Source organism: Phaethon lepturus, unplaced genomic scaffold, assembly GCF_000687285.1.
Source record: "Phaethon lepturus isolate BGI_N335 unplaced genomic scaffold, ASM68728v1 scaffold14888, whole genome shotgun sequence".
NCBI lineage: Eukaryota > Metazoa > Chordata > Aves > Phaethontiformes > Phaethontidae > Phaethon > Phaethon lepturus.
The window spans coordinates 2915-29002 of record NW_010555606.1 but is presented as its reverse complement, the minus strand read 5'-3'; the positions used below and the strand labels follow the sequence as shown (position 1 = coordinate 29002).

The window sequence follows — 26088 nt, the reverse complement described above, 5'->3', positions numbered from 1 at the left end:
ATTGCTGATGCTCTCTAGAGCTCAGAAGCTGGAGAGAAACATTGGCTAAGGATGGTCAAAGCTAAGAAGGAAAAAAAGCGAGGAGGGAAAGGGATGAAGTGAAAGGAGCTAGGAGCCACGCTGGAGAGCATACAGACAGCCCAGTGGCCTCAGGTGCATGAGGGATGAAGGAAACAGACTGTGATTGACTATGTGGACCATCTGGGCGATCATCTTCTGGATTTCAGCTGTCCTGGTAGGTGCTCAGAGCTATTTATTCCCAACTGCATGGAATCACATTTTGTCTGAGTAAGTGCACCTCTGTTCCATGAAATCATGGTGTCTTTGTTTAAAAAGGTCTGTGTAGGACCTGAGATTTTTTTATTTTATTCTTGCTTCTGCTGCTTCCTGCACTGATTGACAGATGGCTAGATGCTGGATGCCTCAGTTTCCCCACCTATATAAAGACAGCAGTGTTACCCAGCTGCTTTGGTAAACATAGCAGGTTCTGTGATGAAGGAGGAAAGAGTTGATGCCATTTAGAGAAGCTTTGCTAATTTACAGCAGCAAGCAATCCTCTAAGGGGGAACGCCTACCACTACCAATGCCTCCGATGACTCAGATTGAAGGAATGCAAAGCGATGTTTGACCCACAAAGTTTGGTTTCTTTCTTTTAGGTTTATTACTTTACTGGGAATTTATGTGGCAGATTGTCACTGCTGAGCTCTGGGTGCTCAGACTGGTTGGGAAGGACAACTGAACCTGGGCTGTGATCTCCAGGTGCTGCTCAGCTTATTCAGATTTTGAAAGCACATAAAATCAAGACTGAAATATGTCCAGCCTGGGTGTGAGAAGTTGGGAAAGGATCAAATTCTCAGCAAATGTAAAAAATCATTGTTTCATTGCAACTAATGGAAAGATCAATCTATTTGCCCCAGCAGAGGATTTGTTTCAAACTCTGAGAAAACCTGAGGTCTATGTAGATATTTTAATTGCAGAGTGAATGCAATCTGCAAACTTTTCTGCCTTTTGATCATCTTCCACAATAAAAACAGTGACTATGATGGTTTTCTTGTTATTTTGGTTTCTTATGCTTAAGTATTACCTAAAGGACTATGTAAGTAGATGTCACTGCTCAGGGTTCCACTGAGAGCATCTCCTTCCACTTGTTCTCTTTCTAATCCTTCAAAATACCCATTTTGATTTTTGCCAGGCATCTTTTGTTCTCCTTTAAATCCTCTCATTAAACTAAACCCACTTACTTTCAAATTAAATGGCTGTGAATTCTGTGGCTGCAAGTATTAGTTATATTAAATAGTGTTTAGATCCATTCATTTCACAGGTTAAAAACTATAGTTGGCTGTTGCTATCAATACCACAAACTGCAGCTTTCTGCCCTTCCTGGACATCTAGTTATTACAGCTATTTCTCTTTGGAATGGTTTTGCTATCTTATATTTTCTCTAAACAAAATATGAGGATGTCTTGCCTCCTCATCAAAATCTGACAGCCTGGGAGCTGGGAGCTGTTTGAGCGAACTGCTTAGGAAGAGACGAAGAAACCACATGTAGAGAAGCCCATTTTCCTCTTTGATTTCAAGGTGCAGGCTGTTTGCGCCCCGTTGCAGACGGTAAACACCAGCGAGACGGAGCGCAGCCAGTAGCAGAGCGGGGTTCCCCGGCCGGGGCATGGGGAGCAGGACTTCGCGTCGCTCAGCAGAGCCGCGCCGGACCTGCGACGGCCCCACTTGTGCCCAGCCTGCCCCGTCAGATGTCGGCATTGGCAAAGACCGACCGAGGGACAGCATTTGTGGAAAACAAGGTCTTTAAACCAGCACCTGGAGGATCCCTGCTTTCTCTGGTTTTAAAATCCTGTTACCGACCTGTCTATTACCAGGCAGTGGTATCTACCTGATCAGAATAGGGTGGACATCACTTGGTGGGGTAAAACAGTAACTGTAAGGCACTAACTACACCATATTCCTGCTTGAGCAACACGTTTTATGTAAGAAAATAATGCTGTATCAGAGCACCAGGGCGGTCTTCACAGCTGAATGTGCTAAAAGCATGTGGCCTCATTATAGCCATAAAGAAACAGCATAGGCTTTAAATCCCTTTTTAGAACAAAAGATTTCTTAGGACCCACATTTCTTAAAAGAAAATGGTGCCCACAAGATGTACAGGCTTATTTAAGATGAAGAATTTTCCTGTTTCTGAGTTCGTTACTAACGTGATTGCTACCATTCATTTTTGCATATGTTCGGTATGGTCTTGAACGACCCACATGCAAACCAGACCAATTCTGTTGGCCACTTCAAATGCTCAGCACTAATATTGTGTTTTAACATATTTTTAAGGCAACTTTGGACAGAAATATTACAGCAGAAGTATCTTGTGGGTCTTAACTGTCACATTTGTACTTGTGAATTCTGAAAATGTACTAAATTGCTTTACCATTAGTAATCAAATAGATAATATAGAGTGATAAATAATGCGCATTTAAAAAATCTGTCAATATTTAGAAATTATGAAATTCAGTCTTCAGCTAACAACTGAAACTACTAAACGCAGTTACATTTCTTTAGACATGTTACTCCAGTCAGATATTTCTATCTTTTCAAAGATTAAATGGATTTTTAAAATATATTTTTTTCAAAGATTACATGGATCAAAAATGCATTTAAATCCTGGCATCAGAGGACCATTTATTTCATCTGAATACTTTGCATGTGTGATTCCAGAAAATTCATTACGTTATGCAAAACCAAATGGTTTTTAGTTTATTTATTTCATGATGCACAAAGACAAGGGGAAAGATGCTGAAGTTAAACACAACAGACCAAATAGATGAGGCATGATACGCTGCTGAAAAGATCAGTCAAACTTTGTTCAGAAAAACAATACCCAGAATACTTCCAGCCAAATGAGCAGCAATATAGTCTCTTATGTCTGTTAGGCTAAAATTTAATTGTAGAAAAGTAATAGTTCTCATTACAACGTTTTCAGTGATCATTCTCTTTCCTAAATCTAATCTGAAAGTGATCAACAATGCTTGATCAGGTTGAGTAGTAATATAATGCTGCCGGGTTAACTTTTCCTGCACAAAGTACATAAAAAGTTCTATCTATCTGATACTTTTGAAATAATACATGCTGATGACTTGCTTTTAATCTTTATGTATGTATATACGTATATATGCACACACACATATATGTGTGTATATATGTGTATATATGCACATATATACACACACACATATAAGTTCCATAGTGGGAATTTATAAAGACATTTTATTTTGTTCATGAGGGAGAAATTATCTAATTTGTTATAATGGGAATCCACTTATATTCAGTATTTTAACTGTAAAAAATAATAGAAACTGGTAAAATAATAGAAATAGTAAAAGTACTTTTTTACTGCAAGGCATAACAATGGGGACCTCGTTCTGCAAATCATTTCACAATGATTTTTAATACGTGCTATTTTAATGGTCGGTGGCTGTTTTATACATCCATTTTGGCCCAGCTAGATGTTACATGAACTACACATTTCATTGCTACATCAGGATTGAGTTAAGACTAACATTTCCACACTGCTTTGTGAGAAAGAAGGATGGGGCAAGATGGGAAGGTGAGAAAATCACCTTAGAACAAATTATCGTCTGGGTTCTCGCAAAAATTTGGGTGAAATTCTGCTTTCAGACAGGCTCCTGCAGCTTCTTGACCAGCAGCAGTGAAACAGGCTTGGGTGGTCTGCAGCCAGTGGGCATATCTGGATCACTTGTGCCTGGGAAAATGACCTGCCAGGTCTATGGTTTCACACTGCCAGGAGTGAGTAATTAATTCTCTGTTGCTCTAGGAGAGTCCAGCAGTGCTCTGGGTGTTTCTGCAGTCTTTTGGAAGAGCATCCTGCTCATGTACTTAATTTAGCAGACTAACATATTTTTCTCAATAACAATAATGTCGGCAAAAGGGAGAAGGCAGAAACTCAGCCTGTGCTTGCCTGCTGCTACTATAAAAAAGCAGACTTAATTAGGAAAATTGACAGTATTTCAAGGAATTATTGCCCGCAATCAGTTGATAGCATTGTACAAGGAATGTGAGCGTAAGAAGGGTAAATCCCGTCAAGGGACATAAGTTTTAAGAGGAACAGTGATTCCACTGCTTTTAAAATTTGCAGATCAGAGCTGTCCCGCCTGTCTGCGACCTCCTGAGCATCCTGAAAAAGGAGGAAGAAAACTGTGCTGAGACCCTCTCCCTGGAGGCGAAGAACAGAACAACCGAAAACGATCTGCTCCTGAGCTCAGGTAAAGGCTGGATGAATGTGCATGATAAAAACAGCTCTCAGATGAGCTGAGTGGCCTCAAAATCAGATAACCCCACATTCCTTCCCGTAGGAGGCATGTGCCTTGTATGCATCTCTCACGTAGGAGCAGAGAAACGGGTAAGATCTGTTGTAAGGCTCCGAGAGTGGGATTTTGGCCTTACTGTGACAGCAAGGGTTGTAGGAACCTTCTAACTCAGCTGCTCAACTGCAGTCTTCACAACTAGTGAGCGTATCAGAAAAAAAATCTTGCAAATTGCAGAAGATTTGGAATTCATCTCATCTTGGACAAGGATATTTTTATAAACTCAGCTCAGTAAGTGCAAATTTACTTAACTATATTTGCCTTCAAAGTCAATGAATATCATCAGCCAACATTTAAATCACATGTCCTGAAGGTCCTCGCTCCTTCCTCCTTGCTCTAACTTACTGTCACGTAACAGAGCTCTTGCATTTCAAAGGAGATTTATCATCATAAAGGACTTCTTTGGCCTGGGAAGGTCTTGGGGTACTGAATCCTCATCACGTAGACAGCTTTCCTTTCACAGCTGAGCAAGTGTGTTCATGTGCAAGGGCTCTCAGAGAGGTTATTGAAGCTTGCTCCTGAACTGAGCGTTAGCTCCTTCAGAGAGCAGCTGGGTCAGCATCTCCGTCCAACAGTGCACGTTGGATAGAGGCAACGGTCGTGACTATTTTTTGTCCATGACAAGCCATCGCCACTGGGCGGGTTTGTGTCCTTCACAGCGTCTCGCAGACTGAACTGTTTCTGTGTGACTTGTGTGGAGCATGACATGGGAAGGTCCCCACCAGTGTGGAAAGCGAAGGAGCTCCCATGAGATGTGCTGTGTGCAGGGTGTACTGGCCAGAGATAAGCTGCTGTCTGGAGCAAGAGTTGAGGCTTTTTCTTAGTTTCAAAGCCTTCCTCTCTAGCAGAGACTGTTGGAGACACAGAACAGCTTCACTATGGCCTGGCTCAAAGGCAGGATTTGGAGGGAAGATCTATTGCCTGGTTTCTTAGCATGCCTAGCATTTTTCTCCATCTTTGTTTTAACCCTGTGAGCCTTGCAGACTGATGGGTGTAAGCACGATTTCAGGCCATTACGCCCATGTAGCAGCGACAGGGCACCTTATGGCAGGTTGCCAGATGCTCCAGAATACAGATCTGTCTCATTGCCTATAAAAAGTTTGATGATATGAATAAATGGGTAGTGTTTGTTTCCTTCCCCAGTGCCCTTCACTGAAGAAGAGGGTCGTTTGACAACCTGTCTATTTTTCTGCTTTGATTCTGTGACATGGTTCTAATGTTGAGCTCTGCATTTCCTCTGCACCAGTGCTACGAAGATGCAAACAAGTTAAACTTCGCAGGACCGTGCAGGTGTGGACCAGCACTAGCATTAGCAGGCAGTACCGTTTTACAGACAGTCTCGTTGCATCTCAGCCAAATAGTAGCTCCTCAGCAGAGACTTAATCTAGTCTTAAGTTGGATCCAAATCTTAAAAATTCCCCTGAGGCCTTTTGTTGCTCAAAATTTTTAAACACGATAATTCTACCCTCTGTGCCACTCTCCCCAAATCTACAGAGGAGTAAAAAGTATCCGATTGTGTTAAATCTTTGAGAAAGCGTTTACGATGTCTGTCAAAATTACTCTTTTAACACTAAAAGTCAGATCAAACAAGGCATACGCCGGGGGCTCAGGGCTACCCACGTAGCAGAAAGCTTTAAGCTGAAAGTGGCCAGAGTGACTAAGCCCCTCTCTGTCTCTAACTCTGCAAACACACCTTCTCGTGGCAGTGAAACCCCAGTAGAATAAACAAGGGTAAGATGCACATCTTTCCCCAAGTAATGGTTCCTGAAGAGAGAGACCAGGAATTTCCTTTTGCTGGTCTTTACTCAAGGAAGGTTTGTTACCTTAATAAATTATGGAGTAATGCTTCTATTCTGGGAAATAATACATCTGAAAATACCTCCAGCCTTTGATTATCTACATGTCTGAGGTCTGTGTGGAGAAAATCCCATACAGGACTTCAGTTTGAAGAAGAGACAAACAAAGCTCTGGGGATTCAGTGCATGTCCTTGCTGGTTCACGCAGGGAGAGGGGAAGGCAGCTTTGCAGGATGTAGGTTGCCTGCCATACCCCGCCCTTCCTGCACCTACCCCAGAAGCTTTGTCCGGTGCAAGCAGGAGGAAGGACAAAGCAGGGGACAACCTTCCACAGTGTCACCTCTGCTGCGGTGCTCACGTCTTGGTGAAAACGGCACAAACACACAGGCTTAGTTGCGGGTGCATCAGACACAAAGCACCTGAGCAGCAAGTGTTTCTTATCCTCCTGCGGTATAAAGAAAAAGGGACTCTGCCCTTTTAATAGCATTAGCCTGGAGACGGAGAAGTGTCACATTGATGTAACCCAAGTCATGGTTATGCTTTTCTTTGTGCATGAGCAAATATGGGATAATTCTCTCAGGTGCAGGGAGCGGGGAAGAGAGGCTGCTGGAGGTCTGGGACCTCTGGTTGTGGTGACACCATGTATTGCTGCTGGGGGAATGCTCTGTCTCCTACTTGAGGGAGGTCACCGAGAGCACAGGGGTGTCAGGGAGGTGCTGCTGTGCTCTGCCTCCGCCCAGGAGGCTCTTTAGTTAGATTGGAATGGGAGGCACTGGCTTTGCTCCATGAGAAAAGGCAAGAAGCCTACCTGCCAGAGGAATGGCTCTGCTGGTTCTTGTGTTCTCCTCCTGGGCCGGGACCATCCCAACATCATCATTTTGCTGGGTTTATCTGTGTGCTGAGCCTGATCTGGGGTTTTTATGCCAGTGGTGTTGGCATGAAGGATCCATAACCCAAAAAATGCAGCACGGCTAGGCATAAACATCACCTGAGGTGCCGTTAAACTGTTGCTTTGAAGTAAATGGTTACCAAGTCCTATAAACATTGGCACAGGGAGGACACAAGAGCTGAGGTGCCTTGGCTGTGAAAACCTTTGTATTTCCAGGCACTCGGGCCGCTGTGCAGGAGGAAATCAATAAATTTCTAGAAATGTACGTGTTTTTGTCAGGCTAATAGAGGCTGGCCTTAAAAAGCACGAGGCGTTTGAAGAGAACACTCAGCACTTCCTCCCCTCCGCTTTCAGAGAGCGTGCAGGGCCTTTGGCACGCGGCAGGGCCTGCCAGGGGTAGGGCGGTCCTGGCACGCTCCCGTGGCCCCTTTTTAATCTGCCATGTTACAAAAGCCACAGACAAGGCTTCGCTAAAACCAATGACAGTTAGCGGAGGCAGAAGGGAACCAGCCTGAACAATTTCAGGAGACGAGCAAATTAAGACAGACCAGGATTGCGGTTCCTCTGTGGCACAAGAGGCATCAGCTGGAGGTCGTCTCTATTAACGCTCCGCACTGCAGGCCAAAATTTATCCACGCCGGCTTCCAACACCTAAGCAGGACTGAGATCAGCGTCACACTGTGCTCCGCTGGCCGTCAGCTCTCTGCTGCCTCTCTGTCGCTCCTCACAGAAGGCAACATGGCCAAGGCGAGGGCGCAGCTGGAAAAGCCCCCCTCACCCTCTGACTGTAGGAGGGGACCTCCTGCACCTAACCGAGGGAAATGGGGTGAATCTGGGCAGCGTCGGTCAGTCCCTGCAGCTGATGGTGGCAGAAGGTGGCAGAAGGTGGCAGAAGGTGCAGGGAGGGCGAATGAGCCACGGGCTTGTGCCTGCAGAGGGCCCAGCGGGCCTCCAGCTTCAACCTCTGAGATGGGTCCTCCAACAGGCAGGTCACACTGTCAGGCCTGGCCTCGGAAAGAAAAACAGCACAGGCAGATTGTGCCAGCGTGTTAGTGTGAACCCATATCTTGCCCTGGCCTGTAAATGTGGTGATCTTCCCTTTACAGTCCCAGGGACTGACAGAACTTGGCAAAGTTTTGCTCTCCTGCAGCAGAAAAGCCACTGAGACCCGCAGCCAAGCCCAGCGAGTGGTCTGTTGGAGTTATTCACTCCAGCACAGTCTTGGCATAATGAAAGAGTTGAACAAGCAGAGGAGTATTTATGGTGGTACGAGGATGACATGGATACTGTTCCTCTCTGCCCTTTCCCCACTATCATTCTGAAGCTGTTTAAACTCCTAGTCATGTTGCATCTTTTTCTGTTTACAAAAGGATCATGTAAGGAAAACGTCATGGTGACTCAAAGTGGAAGCTTTAGAAAGACTGAAAAGTGAGCTAAAAAATTAACGTCTGGTTTCCTTCATCTTTCTGGGGACATTCAATAGTTACCAGAATACAGATGAGTAGCCAGGGGCCTGATGCAAAATTCGCAATGGCCCAAGTTGCTCTTTGTCTGGCCAGTAGAGACCCGTGGATTCAAGGACCAGAATGGGATGGGCCTGGAGCTTGCTGGGGCTGGTTTGAAGCAAGGAGGACCAGTTCTGTCCCATCCAAGTCTTGACAGGACTCAGCAGGACTTGCTGTCTATTACCCAGCTTGCTTTTCAGAGTACTGAGCATCTTTGTTCCTGTAGCTGCCTTGGTCCTTGGGAGACATTGCATGGTGTTTCGCTGCTTGGAGATGTTTCATAGTGTTGCGTTGTTGGGAGAAGTTCCATGGTGTTTTGTCACTGGGAGGTGCTGCATAGTGTTTCGTTGTTGCCCCCCCCAGGCAGATGTGCTGGAATGTGGGATAACATGAGCTGCTGGCCTTCATCTGCCGTGGGACAGACTGTCAACGCTCACTGCCCTGAATTCTTCCAGATGCTGACTGGGAAAAAAGGTAACACTAAAAATATGCTGTTCATGCCCAGGTGTTTTTTATTGTTATTTTATTTTTAAATGTCTTATTTCAAAGATGCCACTGTCAGGTCTGAACTTGAAGTGAAATTGTGTCCCTGCTTGTTTTAAAGATCGATGGTCACTCAGCAGCCCCGTTTCCAACAGTAAGCTAAATGTGGGAAAGCCTGGAATTAAAGTAGCAAAATCTTTTAAATGTTTATTTTTCTTAGCCAGGTGGAGAAAAGTGCGGGAAGTAAATGCTATCCTGAAAAGCAGTTTTTTATCATGGTTTCTTAAAGTAAAGAGTTTTCTCTACTCAGACTCTGTGTTCATGTATTTCTGTCCATCTTTCCCCTTCTAATAACTCTTCGAGCCAGTGGCTGATCTCAGCTGAGCTTGATGGTGACAAAACATTACATTCATACAAGTTTTGGCAAAACAGACAGCCAGGTAGGGGGAAAAGATCCTTTTTTTTGCCTCCATCAAGAGGAAATCTGCACTGGGGGTTCACCCCTTGGCTGTGACAGGCTCCACACAAGTGGCACAGATTCATGGGAACTCAGGTTTCATGGCTCACCGAAAAACTTACTCAAAAAGAAATGAGCTCAGGCAATGTTTGTTGTCCTTCCTCTGGGATTTCTAAGCTAGAAATGAAGTGAAATTTATTCCCAGTATACTGGAAATAGTAATAGATATACAGTAATCATGAGCCATTAAGTAGGAGTTTCTGTCTGCTTTCTTTTCAGTTCTACTTTTCAGCAATGCCCAAGAAATGTATTTACATTTCTCTTTAGCAAGGTAATGATTCAAATCGGGAGAACGTTTTGCATTCTTCGGTTATAGGACACAGATTAGTGAGGTCCAGTACTGACAGAAAAGCAGACATTCTTTTTATGGAAGGAGGAAAGGGAGATGAAATATTAGATTGTCTAATAAAGATTAGGTAAGTTAGAGGAGAAACACTTAGTGCCTTTTAAATAAAATCAGGCATGAGCCATCCAGATTAAAATAAACACTGTCCCATTTTCTGTACATACAAACAGTAGCTGCCCATTGAATCCTATAATCTGAAGGATAAACTACACAAAGACACAGATCGCTGAACAAATCATCCATCTGGCATGTGCTCACAAATCTTCAGCATAGTGATACCGACCCTTAAATGCATTAAATGAAATCCCTGCTGATACAGCCACTAGAGGGAACTGCTCCCCGCCTCTGGCCTTCGTACTGGGGAGGAAAACAGGAGTTTGTACATCCAAAGGTCATAATTACATCTCAAATGTGCATTGCGCTATCTTGGAGATAGTCTAACAGCTTTAAACTTTAGTTGCCCTCCTTATCGAGAAGCTGTGAGCTGAACCACTTCTGATAAGCAATAACCAGAGTGACAGTGTTCAAAAGAGAAGCCCAAGACATGGTCCATTGGCATTTGCATCTTATTGCGGTCTCTGCATCTGGCATTTTGGGTCAAAGTCAGCAATAGTTTTTTCTCATTCTCATAGCCACATTCTTCTCTGATTTTATACTGCGGTTGGCGTGTGACTCATGCGTTTAATTACTGCTATAGTCATCCTGTTTGAAGCAATTTTGCAGAAGAAAAACAAATATCTGTTTGCTTGAAAAAAAAGCAAAGGTTTTCTCTCCTCACCACTTACAAAGCAGATGGGCAGCCACAAATGCCAAAGACCCATACGTTAAGGGACACAGATAGCTCTGAGCTCTGACCAAACCCTGGTGTCCGTGCTGTTGCTCTTTGTGCTGGCATCTAGACCTGCATTTGCAGCCCAGACTGTCTGGCCCCTTCCCGTAACAGACCAAAGAAACAAAATAATCTGGAACCAAGTAACATAACTGAAGTTCACATCCAAGCCTGCCCATTGTGGCTCAGGCAAGAAATGAGGAAAGGTGTGATGGCTGTGGGGATTCAGAGGCAGAGGAGAAGGCCACATCTGGTGGCCCCAGTTCCATAGCCATCCCTTTAGCCAGTGTTCCCCCTTGCCTAGGCAGCTACGACAGCCTCCAATGCACCAGTAAACACCAAGCACTGATCTCATTAGACACACTGCAGACACCCAATCTGCTCCCAGCAAGGCATGCTGCAGTTTCCCCAGTGTGTGTGTCACCCATAAGCAAGTAGCGTTGTTAAAATTATGCTCATGTCCATCAATATAATACTATGCCCTGCATATCTCCCATGCTTTGTATCTAACGCAATTGTATGCACACACCAACACAGAACTTCACCTCTTCTTGGCTGATGCACTTCAACATCCTCCAGCAAAAAACAGTTACAGGCATGTTTACAAGCACAACACTGTGCTCTGAGTTAAGCACGTGTGTCTTAATAATTGAAACTGAAGTATAGAATTTGCCAGCATACCACTCCCTTGCTGGGTGCCAAGACAGGCTGGGGAGAACTGTTTGGGAGAGCTGTTTCTCTTGTTTTTGCTGCACTGCAGCAGGGTATAGAAAACCTAGCTTAAAAAGCAAGCCTGGCCCTTCCAAAGATGCTAAGCCAGAACAAGATGTTCATAAAAGCATCAGGATAATAGTCTGATACTGACACACCCAGAGCTCTTCCCACTTGGCAATCTCGGCGTGCTTGATGTGCCTTGCAGTTTTACAGAGGTGAGTTCAAATCAAGTCCAGACATGCTGTCAGGTCACCAGAACTAGCCGAGAGGTAGCAGGAGGCCTGACTCGGTCCTGACAGTCCCCGCAGGGCTCCAAAGAGCATAAACCAGTGCCAAATACTGCTGCATATGCATCTCTCTCCATTCCTTCAACACTGCAGGGATGTTTTGCAGGAACTGGGTGCCCTAGAGTCCCCATAGCTAAGTGTGTGGCCAAAAATAGACTTTTATGGTGCCTTTTGGCAAGGCTTCTACTAAGAAGCGCTGCTGATTTCAGGCCCTCTCTAAGTCCTTGCTAGTATTGCTATTAGTGCAGCAAAGCTGGGATTTCACTCTATGTTTCTAAAGTGTGGCTCCCACCTGACACATTCATGTGATTAGGAGTGAGCGGTGGTTTTATTTCTTTGTAGAAGTTTCTCTTCTCTTCAGTGCATAACCTACATGCCTGTTAGGGTTATTTTCTGCCAATGAGATTGTAAGATGTGTAGGGCAAGACTTCCCACTTCCACTTTAGTGCCAGACGTGAATATGGATCTGTTCAAACCTGTCCTGTTCAACTATGTGCAACTTGCTGGGGATCCATCTCACTCAGCTTTAGGAGTCTAAAAGTCAGATATCCCAGCAGGAGCGGGTCAGGCAGACTGCCCTCTGCTGATATCTGTCTGAAAATGAGATTAATTCTGCAAATGCCTCTTTTTCTCCACTGACTAGAAAGACAGCCACGAGGGACACAGCTGGACTCAAGCATTTAGATTTCAGAAGTCTAACTTAAATAAGGTGAATCCCATCCTACCCTTTAATTTGCAAGTAAGCAAAGAAATCAACAGTGTAAGATAATGCCCAGACCTGGCTGTGGGGACAAGACTTTTAGTTTTCATTTAAATCTCACCAAAAATCTGTGACCATCTAACATTTTACGTTCTCTTCAGACCATGACAGACCACAGTAAGGAGGTGGAACCATTCAGGAAAGTATCAGGTTTGCATGGAGTACGAATCTGTGATTGAAAAAGTCAGTGTTTGCTGATCTCGGAATACTGGCCAAGAAACACCAGATGTACTGAACAGTATTATTTATGTTGCAATTAATAAAAACACATCCATCACAGTCATCCCTGAGTTGGCAAACAATATTACGACCCACACAAGTACACTGGGCAAGTATCAACATAATTAGCTCAGCTGCATTTCACCTCCAGCTATGCAGAGTGCACTGCCTGGGGCAGAATATTCTCTTTGCTCTTGGAGCAACCCTACACATTGGTGACTGGCCCCCGAGGAGAACAAAGATACAACTGGAAATGATCACATCTAATTTTGTCTTTTTATTTTGTTGTTACCACACAGGTTTTGTCTACCGAAACTGTACGAGTCAGGGTTGGTCAGACCCATATCCGAGACCTGATATTGCTTGTGGCTACAATGTCAATGACACGACAAACGAGGCGAGAGTGAGTCTGAGTGCCTGTGACCACACATCTGCTGCTTTGGGGCCCTGGGGGAGGAACATGTTAAGGAGAGACTGAGTGATGCTGTGATTTTACAGGTGTTTTTCAGCATAAATCCTTCCTCCAAGTGATCAGAATGGGTTGCTCAGGGTAAAACTGATTTTACAAGAAAATTTATTTGTTAAATAGGAGGAGTCACCTCTTGGTGTGGGCTGATTTATACCAGAGAGTCAAAGGTAAAGATGTGAATATATGTTCCCCTGCAGCGTTCCTATTTCATGACTCTGAAGACCATGTACACCATCGGATACTGCACCTCTCTTGTGACGCTAACAATAGCCTTAGCAGTCCTGGCCTCTTTCAGGTGAGGAGAAGTGTCTCTGGTTTGCATTTGGCCAGGACTTCTGGTCACCTCAGCTAACACAGATCCTCTGTTGGCAAGTTAAAAATTGAAGTATTCCTGAAAACCTTCACAGAAATCAGTAACAAAAATTATCTGAGTCTTGTCTCCTAGAAAATGTTGGGGCTGTTTCTCATAATGTGCTCTCCTGTTCTTTCCAAAATGTAGCTGGATATATTTGGCAGACTGGTCTTTGAACCACCTCCCTTCTGAGGTCTTCCCATGACTTATGTGTCCCTTGGCAGAGTGTCTTTTCCCCACTTGAGACTGCGGCTAAAACTTTGGTCTGAGTGCCACTGCACTGACTTCTGTGGAGGTGTTGTGGGTTTACAGCAGTGATCTGACAGTCGGCTTATCTTCCCTCATCCTTATAACCTGGAATTTGTACTTTGCTCCTTACTCAGTGAAATTAATTTCCCTTACAGTAAGTGTCAGGGAGGCACCTCTGGGCAGAAAGAATCCCAACTACTTTGCAAAGTCGTCTCCAGGTTGCACAGCCTTTGGATCCAGGTTACGTGGAGATTTAATACAGAAAACATTGCAGGCACAAGTGCATTATGCAGGCAAACCAAATAAATCCACCCAGGTGTGGATAAACACCTTGGGTTCATGTTACTGCAGAAAGGAGGAGGGAGGCTAGAACAAGCATATTGGCATGAAATCACAGTTCTTCTGGCAATATTCACCTTGTTTCAGTAACTGAGCGGAGCAGATGTGACTTTAGCTTTTCAAGGTCTTCTTTAGGATATCCCTCTTGGGAAATGCATTAGTCTTCCTTTCACAGACAGAAAAACAGCGTTCTTAATTTGTCAGTTTACATTAATCAGGATTGAAACCTGCTGTTTACAGCCGGTAGCTACCTGTGTTGGCTAGGAATGTAACTTCACAGGATCTCTCTTTTTGTAACAGAAGACTTCACTGTACGAGGAACTACATCCACATGCATCTCTTCACATCATTCATTTTGCGAGCCTCATCCAACTTCATCAAGGATGCCATTTTGTTTTCATCTGAAGACACAAATTACTGCGGGGCATACACGGTAACCCTCTGGCTTCCAGGCTGCTCCACACCTCAGTTTCCCAGTTGGATCCTGGCAGTAGTTAGTCTGTAGGGAAGGAAATCTCCATCCCAGCTTTCTATTTAGCACACGGGGTTATGGGAGAAGAGAGGTATGCCCTGTCCCTTCTCTGTCACTCAGTCCTGCGTGTTGGTTTTTCCTGGCTGAGATTTCCCTGTTTGGGAGTATTCTGCATGGGTGAGTATTTTGCATGAGGATGCAAAAGCAGCTCAGGCTGGAGCATATACACAGAAACCCAGGTGTGGTTCCTCCTGGCTATAGACGCCCTTACAAGTATTGGAGCAGAGAGCATCCGGGTCAGTCTGAAGTAGGTACCTGCATTCATCATCTCGATTGCGTTGACTAGGTGGCCACAGAAGACACCAGGAGTTCAGCACATTGACCCAGAAATGCCTAAACATGGGTGTCTCAGGCTGTGAACACAGGATACACCACCAGGGTAGAGATCGTTACATGGGTTTTAGATCCTGGTAGATGTGGGGCTGGCAGGAAAAGTACAAGAACGTGCTAAATATTGCTGACTTATATTGCATTGTGAGACCTGATAGTAAGATATGGGATTGCACCCAGGGAGCTTGGAAAAGGAACCTCCCAAATTTTGAACTGTTTTTTCCTTTTTCTTTTTATTGGCAACAAAATATCTTGAAAATGGGGGTGTGAGTGAGCACTGGAGATGAGGTTCAATGTTTTAAACCAAAAGATAAGAATTAGGGAGGGAAATTTAAAAAAAAAAAAAGTCTTTGGGTTTTTTTACACACACACAACTCCCCCCCCACCCCCCAGTTTTGCTGGATTTTTGTTGCTGAACAAGAACATTTTCAGCAAATTTTAACTTGTCTTTAGCGACTCTTTTTCTTAAGAAACAAAGACTGACAAATACATTCATGTGCTTCTCTAAGGTGGTATTAGTGCTACTGATACTAATAAGGTAGTGATAGTGAAACTCCCCTGAGACAGTAACCCAACCTGAATGTCCATTCAGTTCTTGCTAGTGAAGCAGTTGATTAATGCATTTACGAGTGCCAGGCCTGCTTTCTTGTCATGTGAACGCCTGTCTCAAGGCCACCCGTTTAGTCCCCTAATTGCTATAAAATCTCTGTTTGCCAAGATTTATTTACAGCAGACTTTCTGTTAGAAGGTAGATACAAACCCAGGCAGAAGCTAATTATCCTCTCTTTCCTCAGGCTGGGTGTAAGCTCACCATGGTCTTCTTTCAGTATTGCATCATGTCTAACTACAGCTGGCTCCTTGTGGAGGGACTGTACCTCCACACTCTCCTGGTTATTTCTTTCTTCTCGGAAACGAAGTTCCTCTGGTGGTTCATCGCCCTTGGATGGGGTACTGGTTCTCCTTTCAGTAAGAGTAACTGGGTTTGTTTTGCCTTTGGATGGACTTGTGGAGCAGTAACTAGCTTTTCCAATCACAGGTGCTCCAACTGTGTTTGTGGCCGCATGGGCAACTGCTAGGCAGCTGCATGAAAATATTGGGTAAGTTGCATGGACGGGGAGAAGGTGGCACAGCAAGGGGAGCATGCAGCCCCCATGCAGGCTGCTGCACAGTGTCCTGCTCATTCCTAACTGCTGGAAGCCAAGCAAACCCACCACCACCCTGCTGTGGTGCAAGCCTGGATCCTAGCATGGGTGGGAGTAGAGGTCCAGCTGAGCAACCTTAGAAAGAGCTTCAAATTTTATTTGAGCATTTTCAAGGGTGGGAGGTAGCCTTCAAGTATGAATTCAGCGCACAATGTTTTCAGCATCTGTATTTGACTTTCTGATCAGTTAAACTTTGTTTCTTTCTCTTCTCCCTTCCAAAATTTTGAACAGTGGTTCTAGTGTTTGGGCAGGATATACTTTTGCTCCGTGTGGGTGGACAGTTTTCTGTCAAAAATGTTGTACAGCTAAGTGAGAACAGGAAATTTCATAGAAGAAGGGAATAGGGGCCTATCTAAAGTGCAAAACAGACTAAACCTCTTTGAAAAGACACCAGTGTTTTCATAACTGACTGCACCTTCCCTTCTATTTTTACAGGTGTTGGGACATTAACACTAATGCCAATACCTGGTGGATCATTAGAGGCCCTGTAGTTTTGTCTATTTTTGTAAGTCTTTTCTGGGACAAGCAGAGTCAAACTGTATTTTCAAATATTGTGAAGTCACAGATCATCTACTCAACATGCTTTAGAATTGTGTTCATGAACTGACCTTAGATATGTGCCTGAACTGGTGTGACACATCAATTACTGCTTAAGCAACTTCTGCTCAGTGGGATTTAGTCAGTAACCGATGCCCCGAAGCTAAGTTCACAAGGCAAGATGGAGTGTCCTCCCAAGAAGCAAAAGCCTGAAGAAGATCAGGTTTCCACATCCTGTTGATTTCATATGAACTTGGCTGGCTTGTGGAAGCTTGTTTTGGACTGTTCCAAGGAAGGCTCTGGAGGAGAAACGAGGTGGCTGTACATTTCAGTACAATCGCCTTTGTGTCTCCCGGTCAATGCCCCTCTCAGCAAAGCCAAAAACAACTTGCCTTACACGACCATTAGCTTTTGTTTTCAGCAATGAAAGCAGCTCACAGGCTGCACGCGCCGTATGTTAGTGGACTGCAATTATACTATTATGGCACTGCCCACTGAAATAAGGATTGGCATTGAAACTCGGTGTGAACCTGCCCAGTACAAGGCAGTAGTGATGTCAAGAGCAGTTTGGTACATATAACACTCAGCACCTATGAGTGTTGAGCATTCGCTGGTGCCCACCTTCAGAGCCTTAGGTACCAAGGGTCTGGAGCTGGGCGCTGCTTCTTGGAAACAGTTGTTCTGCCCACTCTGCAATGATCCATCTGAAGCCCTAGTACAGAAACACGCAAACTGTTAGTGACTCTCAAGTGACCTACTGACACTCTAAGTGAGAACCCAAGAGCGGGTTGAGGTTTTTGTGTTGCCGGTAGGAGCCATTATGTTTGCAAAACACAACCTGCAACACTTGCTCTCTTGGAAACCCAAGCAGCAAAGATGGTGGGTTAAAGTTCTGCTCCCATTGATCACTGAGCAATTCTTCACCCCCATGAGACAAGCAGAAGATCACACAAATGATTCAGGATTGACTTAGTAACGAGGCCACGGCATTTACAACCCTAACACTCCAGGAGCCACTCAGCAATATTTAAATGGAAACAAGGCCCAGGCATTCTGCAAGGCAAAAAGGACAATCTAAACTTATCTTTTGACAGCCACCACCCACTATTCACTTCAAGTTTCCTCAAAATCTTGATCGTACCTAGCTTAGCCACTTCAGGCAAGAACTGCCTGCATGACTCTGCCTCTTTACCTAAAAGAGGCTTTTCTCAAGCCCATAGCCACAAACAAACAGCCAGTCCTTCAGAAATCAGATCTGATCTCCTTATTCCTCAGGGTGCACAGCCCTTGGTGGTTCAAAGGGCAGATAAACTCCTTTGTGCTCCTTGGCTGAATGCTCCGACCCACAATGCCTCCCAGCAGAAATCTCGCCGTCCTGTCCCCCCTTCCCCAGTAGCTGTCATCAGCAAAAAGTCCCACTCAGCTTACACTGCTCATGCCTCGCCTAGTGGGTGAAAAAACACAGAATCCCCAGACCTGAAGCTCCTTTCCCTCCCCAACGCCCCCAAAATCTTTCAGTCTTTCCTTCATGTTCCCCACTTGTAGCTCCTGCCAGCTCTGCTCTTTTCCTCACCCCTCCCCAAACTCAGAGCCCTCTCCAGACATCCTCAGCAGCCCAGACTATGCAGCAACAGTTGCTCTCTCTTCATCCAATAATTTAGGCAACGCAGGGACATCCTGGGTCTATCCCATCTACAGCAGACACGCTTCTCTTGGGGAAACCCACCACCTCAGAGCCCTGCTCCAACACCCACAGGCACCTACAAGCCACCGTGAAGAGGATGCACTGTTGCAATGATGTTTCCAGGCATAGGGAAGGGTTAAGGGCCTGCCACGGTGCAGGGTGTTGCAAAAGGGCCGTGGGTGCCGGTCGGCAGGATGTGTGGATGCAGGAGGAGCCCTGATGCGAAGGGCAGATAAAACCGAGGTCGCTCCCCAGCGCTACACGCTGGCAGTGGGAGAGAGGCACGCTCAGGCCAGCTCTGCCTCCCCTGCGACTCCCACTCCTTGCCTGAGGGTCAAACGAGCAGGAACAGCTATTGGCTTCACCTTAGCCCAAACTGAGGAGGAGATCAGCATTTTTATCTGATATACACCCTTGGAGAGGGGGAAAATGCAAAAGAACTTCAGTGTCAACTCTCTCCTATTCCCCACTTTTAACTGCTTCGCCTCCATCATCCCAAACCACGCTGTGCCTTTTGGCAGGGAACAAATGGCATTTGCAGTCCCAGTTAGCAAGCACTAGCTCCAGTGCTGCCCCTTTGCTGGCATCCAAAGTGGGGCCAGACTGCGCAGAGGCTGTCTGAACCCCGCAGCCAGAAGGGCTCCTATTGATGCACCCCGTCTCCCTGCCCTTTGGGGATTTGCCCGGATAATAAACCCTGATTGTCCCCATAATTAAAGCTGCAGCAAACCCGCGGGGAAAGCAGCCAGCAGCCAAGCCCAGGGTGGCCAGGAGGGCTGGAGAGGCAGGGACAGAGACTGGGATGGGGACAGGGACACGGGCATGCCAGCCCCAGCCCCTCTATTCTGCCTGTTCAGCCAAAACACCACAAATTGGCTCTGCCGATACCCTGGCAGTTACATGAGTGGTTACTGGGCATTTGGTTTTGTTGGTGGGTTTTTTTCACAGCCTTCCTTTCGTTTTTTTTAGGTTAATTTCATTCTTTTTGTCAGCATTTTAAGAATCTTGATGAGGAAGCTCAGCTCGCCTGAAAGACGGAGCAGTGATTTCAATCAATACAAGTATGTCTCTTACATTGTGACTTTATGCCACATGAGCCCACCCAAGCTCCTCTTGCTCCTTCTACACCGGCTTTCCCCTTTGTTTTCATTCTCAGGAGACTTGCAAAGTCAACGCTCCTCCTCATCCCTCTCTTTGGGGTCCACTACATCATCTTCGCTTTTTTCCCCGAAGACGCAAGCAGCGGCACAATGGAAATTCAGCTGTTTTTTGAATTGGCTCTTGGATCATTCCAGGTAACATTTGACAAGCTATTATTTCTTTAAAATAATAATAAGAGATATAACATATAACTCCGCAACAGAGCAGAGTCCCAACAGCAAAACCAAGCTGTCTGATTTCCCGCGAGATGCCTCATCCCCATTCAAAAGCAGTTCTAATTCTGTGACCACGGTTCTTTTATCTTTTAGGGCTTTGTCGTGGCTGTACTTTATTGTTTTCTTAATGGTGAGGTGAGTTTTGTGTATATAACATTCTTTTTTATTGCTCAAGCATGCCTCATTAATCAGTAGGGTATGTTCTCCAATGAATTACATGTCTTATCTGAGGGTTTTCTTCTCAGCTACCTAATGTCACTCGTGAAATATCTCCTAGACCTGGCAAACCTAAGTAATTATATGTCAGATGCAAACTTCTCCTCTCAACTGCTGCAGTCCTTTGGTAAATCAGATGATAGCATTATTACTGTCTGGGAACAGAGAGTGGGAGTACCATCCCGCACATGGTCACACTGACAATCAACTGGTTCTGATGTATCTGTCATCCCATGGCTGTTTCCTTTGCTTGATCCTTGGGAGGGAATTTATCAGAAGCTGTATCCAGTCCAAGTTTATTAGGACTCTCATAAGGTAAAGCTTTTGGAAGAGGGACCGTTTCCTTTGTAGTCATATGATAACTCCCAGGCTTCTGGGCTAGAACTTGCACTCTGAAATGCTGCTGCTGCTGCTGGTAGAGATGGGGAGAAACTTTATCCAAACCTGGGACATCCTGAGGTTATTGAAAGGAAAAAAGCCCCAACCTCAGTGCCTAACACTGGAGGAAAAAGTCACTTTGAAATGGAGGAGATGTTTGAAATTCTTTGACAAATCCTTTAACAGGGTTCAGAAAAAGTTGTTTTGAAAAGAAAATCTGCATTTTTTTTTGTGCCAATATGTCCCATTTTTACAACTAATAAAAATATTGGAAACACCTAAACCAAACACTTACTAAGACCAGCTAGACTCTGTGAACAGTTTCATCTGCAATTAAACAGAAAAACAGGTTAACAGAAAATTGTGTAGCTGCAACAACAGTATCACTATAAGTGACAAGGAACAGGCCCTACCCTAACCCCTTAAACTGGGGGTTAAATAAACAAACCCAAACCTTGGCACAGGTAACTCACTCTCCTTTTCCTGTTATAGTGCTCTCTGCAATGCAGGGCTCCAAGATAAACTAGCTGAACCAAGTATTCTGTGACCTTTCTACCTAGGTTCAGCTGGAAGTTCAGAGAAAATGGAGACAGTGGCATTTAAGCAAACACTTGCGTCAGCATCTCAGTACCTCAGCGAGTAATGGAGGAAGTGGCTTAACTCAGGAGATGCAGATGGTGAGGTCGAGCCCACCAGAGCACAGGAGAGCAACCCTCCAAAGATCAAGCGTGCTTTAACACTGTACGCCTGAAGGATACCTCCATGCTCAGATGCACATGGTTAAGTCCCATGGACCATGCTGGGAGCCTTTATCCAAAAGCGCGACTTGGCTGTAGATCAACAGTTCTTGAAGCACATCTGTTCATTTATATCCTGTGTAGCACCAGAGTTATTCTGCAAGGCAAAATGGGCCAAAACATTGTGCTCTTCCTTGGGTTTCTGGCCACAGTCATTTGTGTTTCTTTCTGCATCAATATTTTTCAGCTGCTATTTCTACCATTAAATGTGACCTTTCATCTTCCATGTGGCTCTCCAACACGTTCCAGGCTAAGCCAGGCCAGCGGGCTTTAGATTTCTTCTGCTGCTGAAGCTGGGAGGACAATCAATTTTGTACGATGTAGGTTACGTGCCACTCTTTAACACAGCCCATGGCTTTGAAATGAAAAATTAATTCATCCCTAAAATTTATCAAGATTCAGGTTGTTCTGTTGTGGTGATGGATGATGGACACTGAGAACATAAAGCACAGCTGAGGTCCTGTTTCCCCTCTGACTGCATATCCATTTCTCAGGTATGCTCCCGTGACAGTGGCAGGTTCAGACAGTTTTGTCCCTTTGCCTCTTCTAACAGTAGAGACCTCAGAAATAACAGTGATCTAATTTGGATCTTCGTGTGTTTTGGAAATGGTAAAAAAGCCATTATTGCGTATTCCAAGGGTGGCCAAGAAAACTTTCCTAAGATGGCTCTTTCCTATTGTGTCTGTACCTCTAAGACACAATAGAGACTTGTCCAGCTAGTCTCCGAAGGGAAGCAATGAAAGCCCTTGAGACATTTAAAACTCAACTGAACTGGACAGTACAAGGTATCTTGTGAAAAACACCACCATAGTGGCTGGCAAATACCTGTTTAGAGTCTACAATCTGAAAAATTTTAGAAATCTGCAAAGACTGCACACTGTAACATGCTGCCACAAGGTATTTGAGCTTCTAATACAGCTTTATGTTCTTAAGGATAAAATTGTTAAGCAAATTTCCCTGGTTTGAGTGGGAAAGGGATAAAAGAATTCATCTGACAAATGCAATCAAGCCTCCTACTTGATTTTGTATCTGCATGTCCCCAGTTGGGACAATTCTCGCCTGGTTTATTTCAAGGGCAAAGATAACTGAGCAAAAAGCAAGTGGCGTTTATCACACTTCTCCCTCCTCCTGATCACCTACAAAACATTGGCAAAATGTGCATGGTATGTCAAATGCTGATGGAGCGGCATTAACCCCTCGCTCTGCCAAAACTGCTCTAACAAGCTTTTATTCACACCAAGCCATCATGGTAGACTTCTGCCATTTTACCAGAAGGCAAACATGCAGAGAAATTCAAAGGATGCTTTCAAAGTTAAATCACCTGTGCAGAAGCAGGTGCTTTTAGCTATTAGTACTGTTTCAAACTCTGAGATTCAGGAAAAATGTCTTTTTTTTCTCTGCTGGTGCTGACAGACTGCACAGCCTGTATCCTCCCTGGTGAAGCAGGCGTTGCTGATGGCAGCCAGGCAAGGAAGGGCACCTCGGTCAGAGGGAGGGTTTCACCTTCGCTCTGGCCTCCCCTGCCCAGTTGGCTTTGCCTGCTGATACAGGTCACCCAGCAGCAGGAGAGTTGAACCTCTTTAAAAACAGGAAAAAAAAAAATCAAATATAAAGCAGTGAACTGGCAAGCATTTCCAGGAATTAATTTTAAACTTACATTTTTTGGAAATGGCAAGGTTTTCAGTCGACTTTGTCCTTTAAAACTCAGCCAAAGCAAGTAGAAGGAAGAGCAGAAGCGGGATCAGTCTCGTGACCGAGGGAGAAGTGAAAGCCTCTTCATGCACGTTTGGGTGAAAGATCTCACTTCTTGCTGACTTACCCAAGCCATGCAGAGCCTCCAACCTTCACGGGGGTTCACTTTGTCCCAGCGCATTCAAGTCAGATGCTTACAAAAAAAATACAACCCTTAGCCTCATTTTCTCCCTGTCCTACAAACAAGACCAAGAAGAGTGAAACAACTTGTGTGTTCCCTGTCTGAGAATGAAACGTTTATCAGTCAAGCCAAAGCAGCTGTTTGTTTTAAATGCAAGTGCCGCCTTTTGGCATAAATGAAGAAATATAGATTCAGAGATACAATAACATGTAATTAATTAGATCTGATGCAATTATTTGCTCTCCCACAAGCCAGTGTAAGAGCTCAGCCCTGCAGCGCGTAGTTAGGACCAGCACTGATGGCACAAGGTAGGCTAGGACCCAGGCTGAGTGTGATACCTATTTGTACAGGAGTCCTGCCGAAACAGGGGCAAATCACATGCCCCAAAATAAAATTCTGATGGTTTTTGTATTTAAAAAAAAAAAAAAGTTCTAGCATAAGTTATTGTTTTACATGGCCATTTTGGTTTTATTTCACCTGCCTGAAATAACCAAAAAGACGTTTGCTTCAGGCACCGAGAGATGGCCTGGTTTGTATGAAGAGCTGAGGCTCCATTAAAAACCCTCGGATGTCAGCTGGCATTTGGAGTCCTTGGCTTTTTGGGAAAAGCAAGTCCACTCAGGTGGGTGCCAGAAGCAGGCGGCCCCAGGGCCTTACGGTGCTGTGACCTGGAGGTAGAGAGCTGCTGCCAAACACCACCGCAGTGGGATGGCTTCTCACCTCGCCCACCTTCTGCACAGGCGATGCAAAAGCACCCTTCCCTGCTGGGAATCTCTCTTGATTAACTGTCCTGAAGAATACTAAAGAAATGAGTTACTTAGCTCTGGGAAAGCTGACATGTTTATAAAGCAGACAAAGAGGAACAGGGAAGTAAATCTCAGCGAGCAATGCAAAAAGCAGGAGATGAACGGGTGCGAGGCACGCGGACTCCAGCGTCAGCGGCCTGAAACTGCCGGCACAGGCTGAACACAAAACTCCATATTCAGAGTTCACCAACTTCCCTTTCTCTATACTTGATCCTCGATAACAAAGCAGGCGTTTGTTATCAGTAAATACGACTTGAGTACCATCTTTCAGACAAGTAGTTGTTATTGTTCTGGGACTCTGGTGACAGCCTCTGGCCATTCACTCCAGGTCCCCTGCGAAGCCAGTTGCAGCCCTGCAAGCCAGCCGTGCAGGCAGCGGCTCCAGCAGCCTGAACATCGGCTGTCTAAGACCTAAGGCTGAATTCAAGAGGAAGTGATTAATGGATTTTCTCTCCCAGCACAGCAACAAGGAAGTTCCCAGCAAAGGCAGTATTGTTGCGCAGTGAATAACGATGTTGTGCAACACCTCGCTGGGCGAGCGGGTGCTGAAGTGAACTGCTTCAGAAGGGGGGTGGGTGCTGGTTCAGGGGGGTTGGATCCAGGTGAAGGTGAGAGGCCCCAGGAACCCAGCCAACACCCCTTCCAGGACAGCCCCCGGGGCAGACGCTTCTTTCACCCAGAAAAGAGAGAGGCCCTTCTTACACGTGCAAGCTGATGCGGAAGGTTTAGAAGGGCCATCACCTGCTTACCACAGGCCCCAGCAGAGGTAAAGAGAAGGCAGGTGAGGACAGTCATCTTTCTGCAATCACCTTCCCCTGATTCACAAAAGCAAGCAAAGCTCAACCCCCAAACCCAGTGTCCCTCCTCCAAGCACAGCTGAGGAAGGTACTGTAGGCTTAAAAAAAAATCAAAATACCAGTAACAGTTCTGGACATCTCCCTAGTTAGCATGCCCTGTACCAGCATTCCCTTATTCTTAGCCACAAGCAATGGTTTGTGCACAGGTTTCCAACTAAAGTTAGTAATTGAGCAAATCTAAACAGCTCCTTAACAAGAAATGATGTTCACTATCCTGCTTTTAAGAGATATTAAACCCTCTGAGACAGGCCAATGGCTTCTCCCATCAGAACACCAGGTGCTAATTAACTTACTTGAGATTGCATAAGCTTAATTCAGTGGTAAAGCTGGAAATTTGTTTCCCTGACATTTAACTAAACCTGTTAGTACAGTGAGCTTGAGGAAAAACTCTATAAATGCATTTGTGCTCAGATACCACTTCTGCAGGTCAAATAAGCCAAGCGGGGAAAAAAAGCAAGGATGCTTCAGACGCAGGGTGCGGTGCGGGAAAAGGGAGGTGAAGGACACAGGAAAGAGCTCTTTAGCTGGTAAACAGAGCACATGCAACAGCAGGAAATCATTAAGAGCCTACAAGGTTATCTCCAATTCCCATGAAGCAGCACAGCTGACTGCCCCTCTTGTTTTGCAAGACAAGAAAGCGGTGCTGGCTGCTTGGGTTGGTGGGGACACGTTGGAGGGGAAAGGAGAGGGGAGTGTGCAACAGCCTCGGCTCCCTTGGTCAGAGCTCGGCAAAGTGCCAAGCAGTTGTTTCTTCATCGGTTTAGCTGGGTAAACACACAGAACTGGCGCCTGGGAGATTACATAAACCCCACTCATCCCTTAAATCTGCACCCCAACATCTAAATATAAAGTGAAAATTACAGTTATCTTATTTCAAAGAAATTTATTTAACAAACTTCAGGAATATTGCTTGACACTTCCACAGGTTTCAGAAAATGAACAGTTACCCATTGCTGCACAGGTTGCTATATATAAGGATGTCTCTGTGACAATCAACCTTCTTCTGTAGTATTTAGACATCAAAATGCATCTTCTCCCAGCATTAAGTCAAGCAGTACAATACAAAGCCAGATGGAAAAAAAAGGTACTCCATTTTCCCTAGAGGATTCCCTACCCTCAACACAAGGCCTCTTCTTCAGCTAGCAGAGGGCATCCTAAAATCATTCACAATTGCCCCAAGTCTTGGATGAACTCAGTGGCTCATTGTCTACTGCCTGGGAAGCCCCAGCCTGGGACTTCATCTGGCTCTGGCTGCCTTTCCTCAGGGAAAGGGCTGGAGGCACAGCCTTCCACTAGCACGAAGGGGAGTACATGCAGAATTGATTTCCAGTTTTGAATGTCACTAAGAAGGCACTCTGAAG

The 26088-nt window shown here is 45.1% G+C and overlaps 1 protein-coding gene across 1 annotated transcript; it reads left to right on the top strand.

The window, feature by feature from the left end:
- Nucleotides 1–190: 190 nt before the first annotated feature.
- On the top strand, nt 191–26088 carry SCTR (secretin receptor). The gene is made up of 14 exons (XM_010292223.1): nt 191–235; nt 4157–4283; nt 8939–9049; nt 13030–13133; nt 13397–13494; nt 14440–14572; nt 15796–15949; nt 16038–16098; nt 16639–16708; nt 19394–19485; nt 19581–19719; nt 19894–19935; nt 20955–21135; nt 26078–26088. The coding sequence occupies exons 1-13, from the start codon at nt 191–193 to the stop codon at nt 21129–21131; spliced, it is 1353 nt and encodes a 450-aa protein (XP_010290525.1). The 3' UTR covers nt 21132–21135; nt 26078–26088.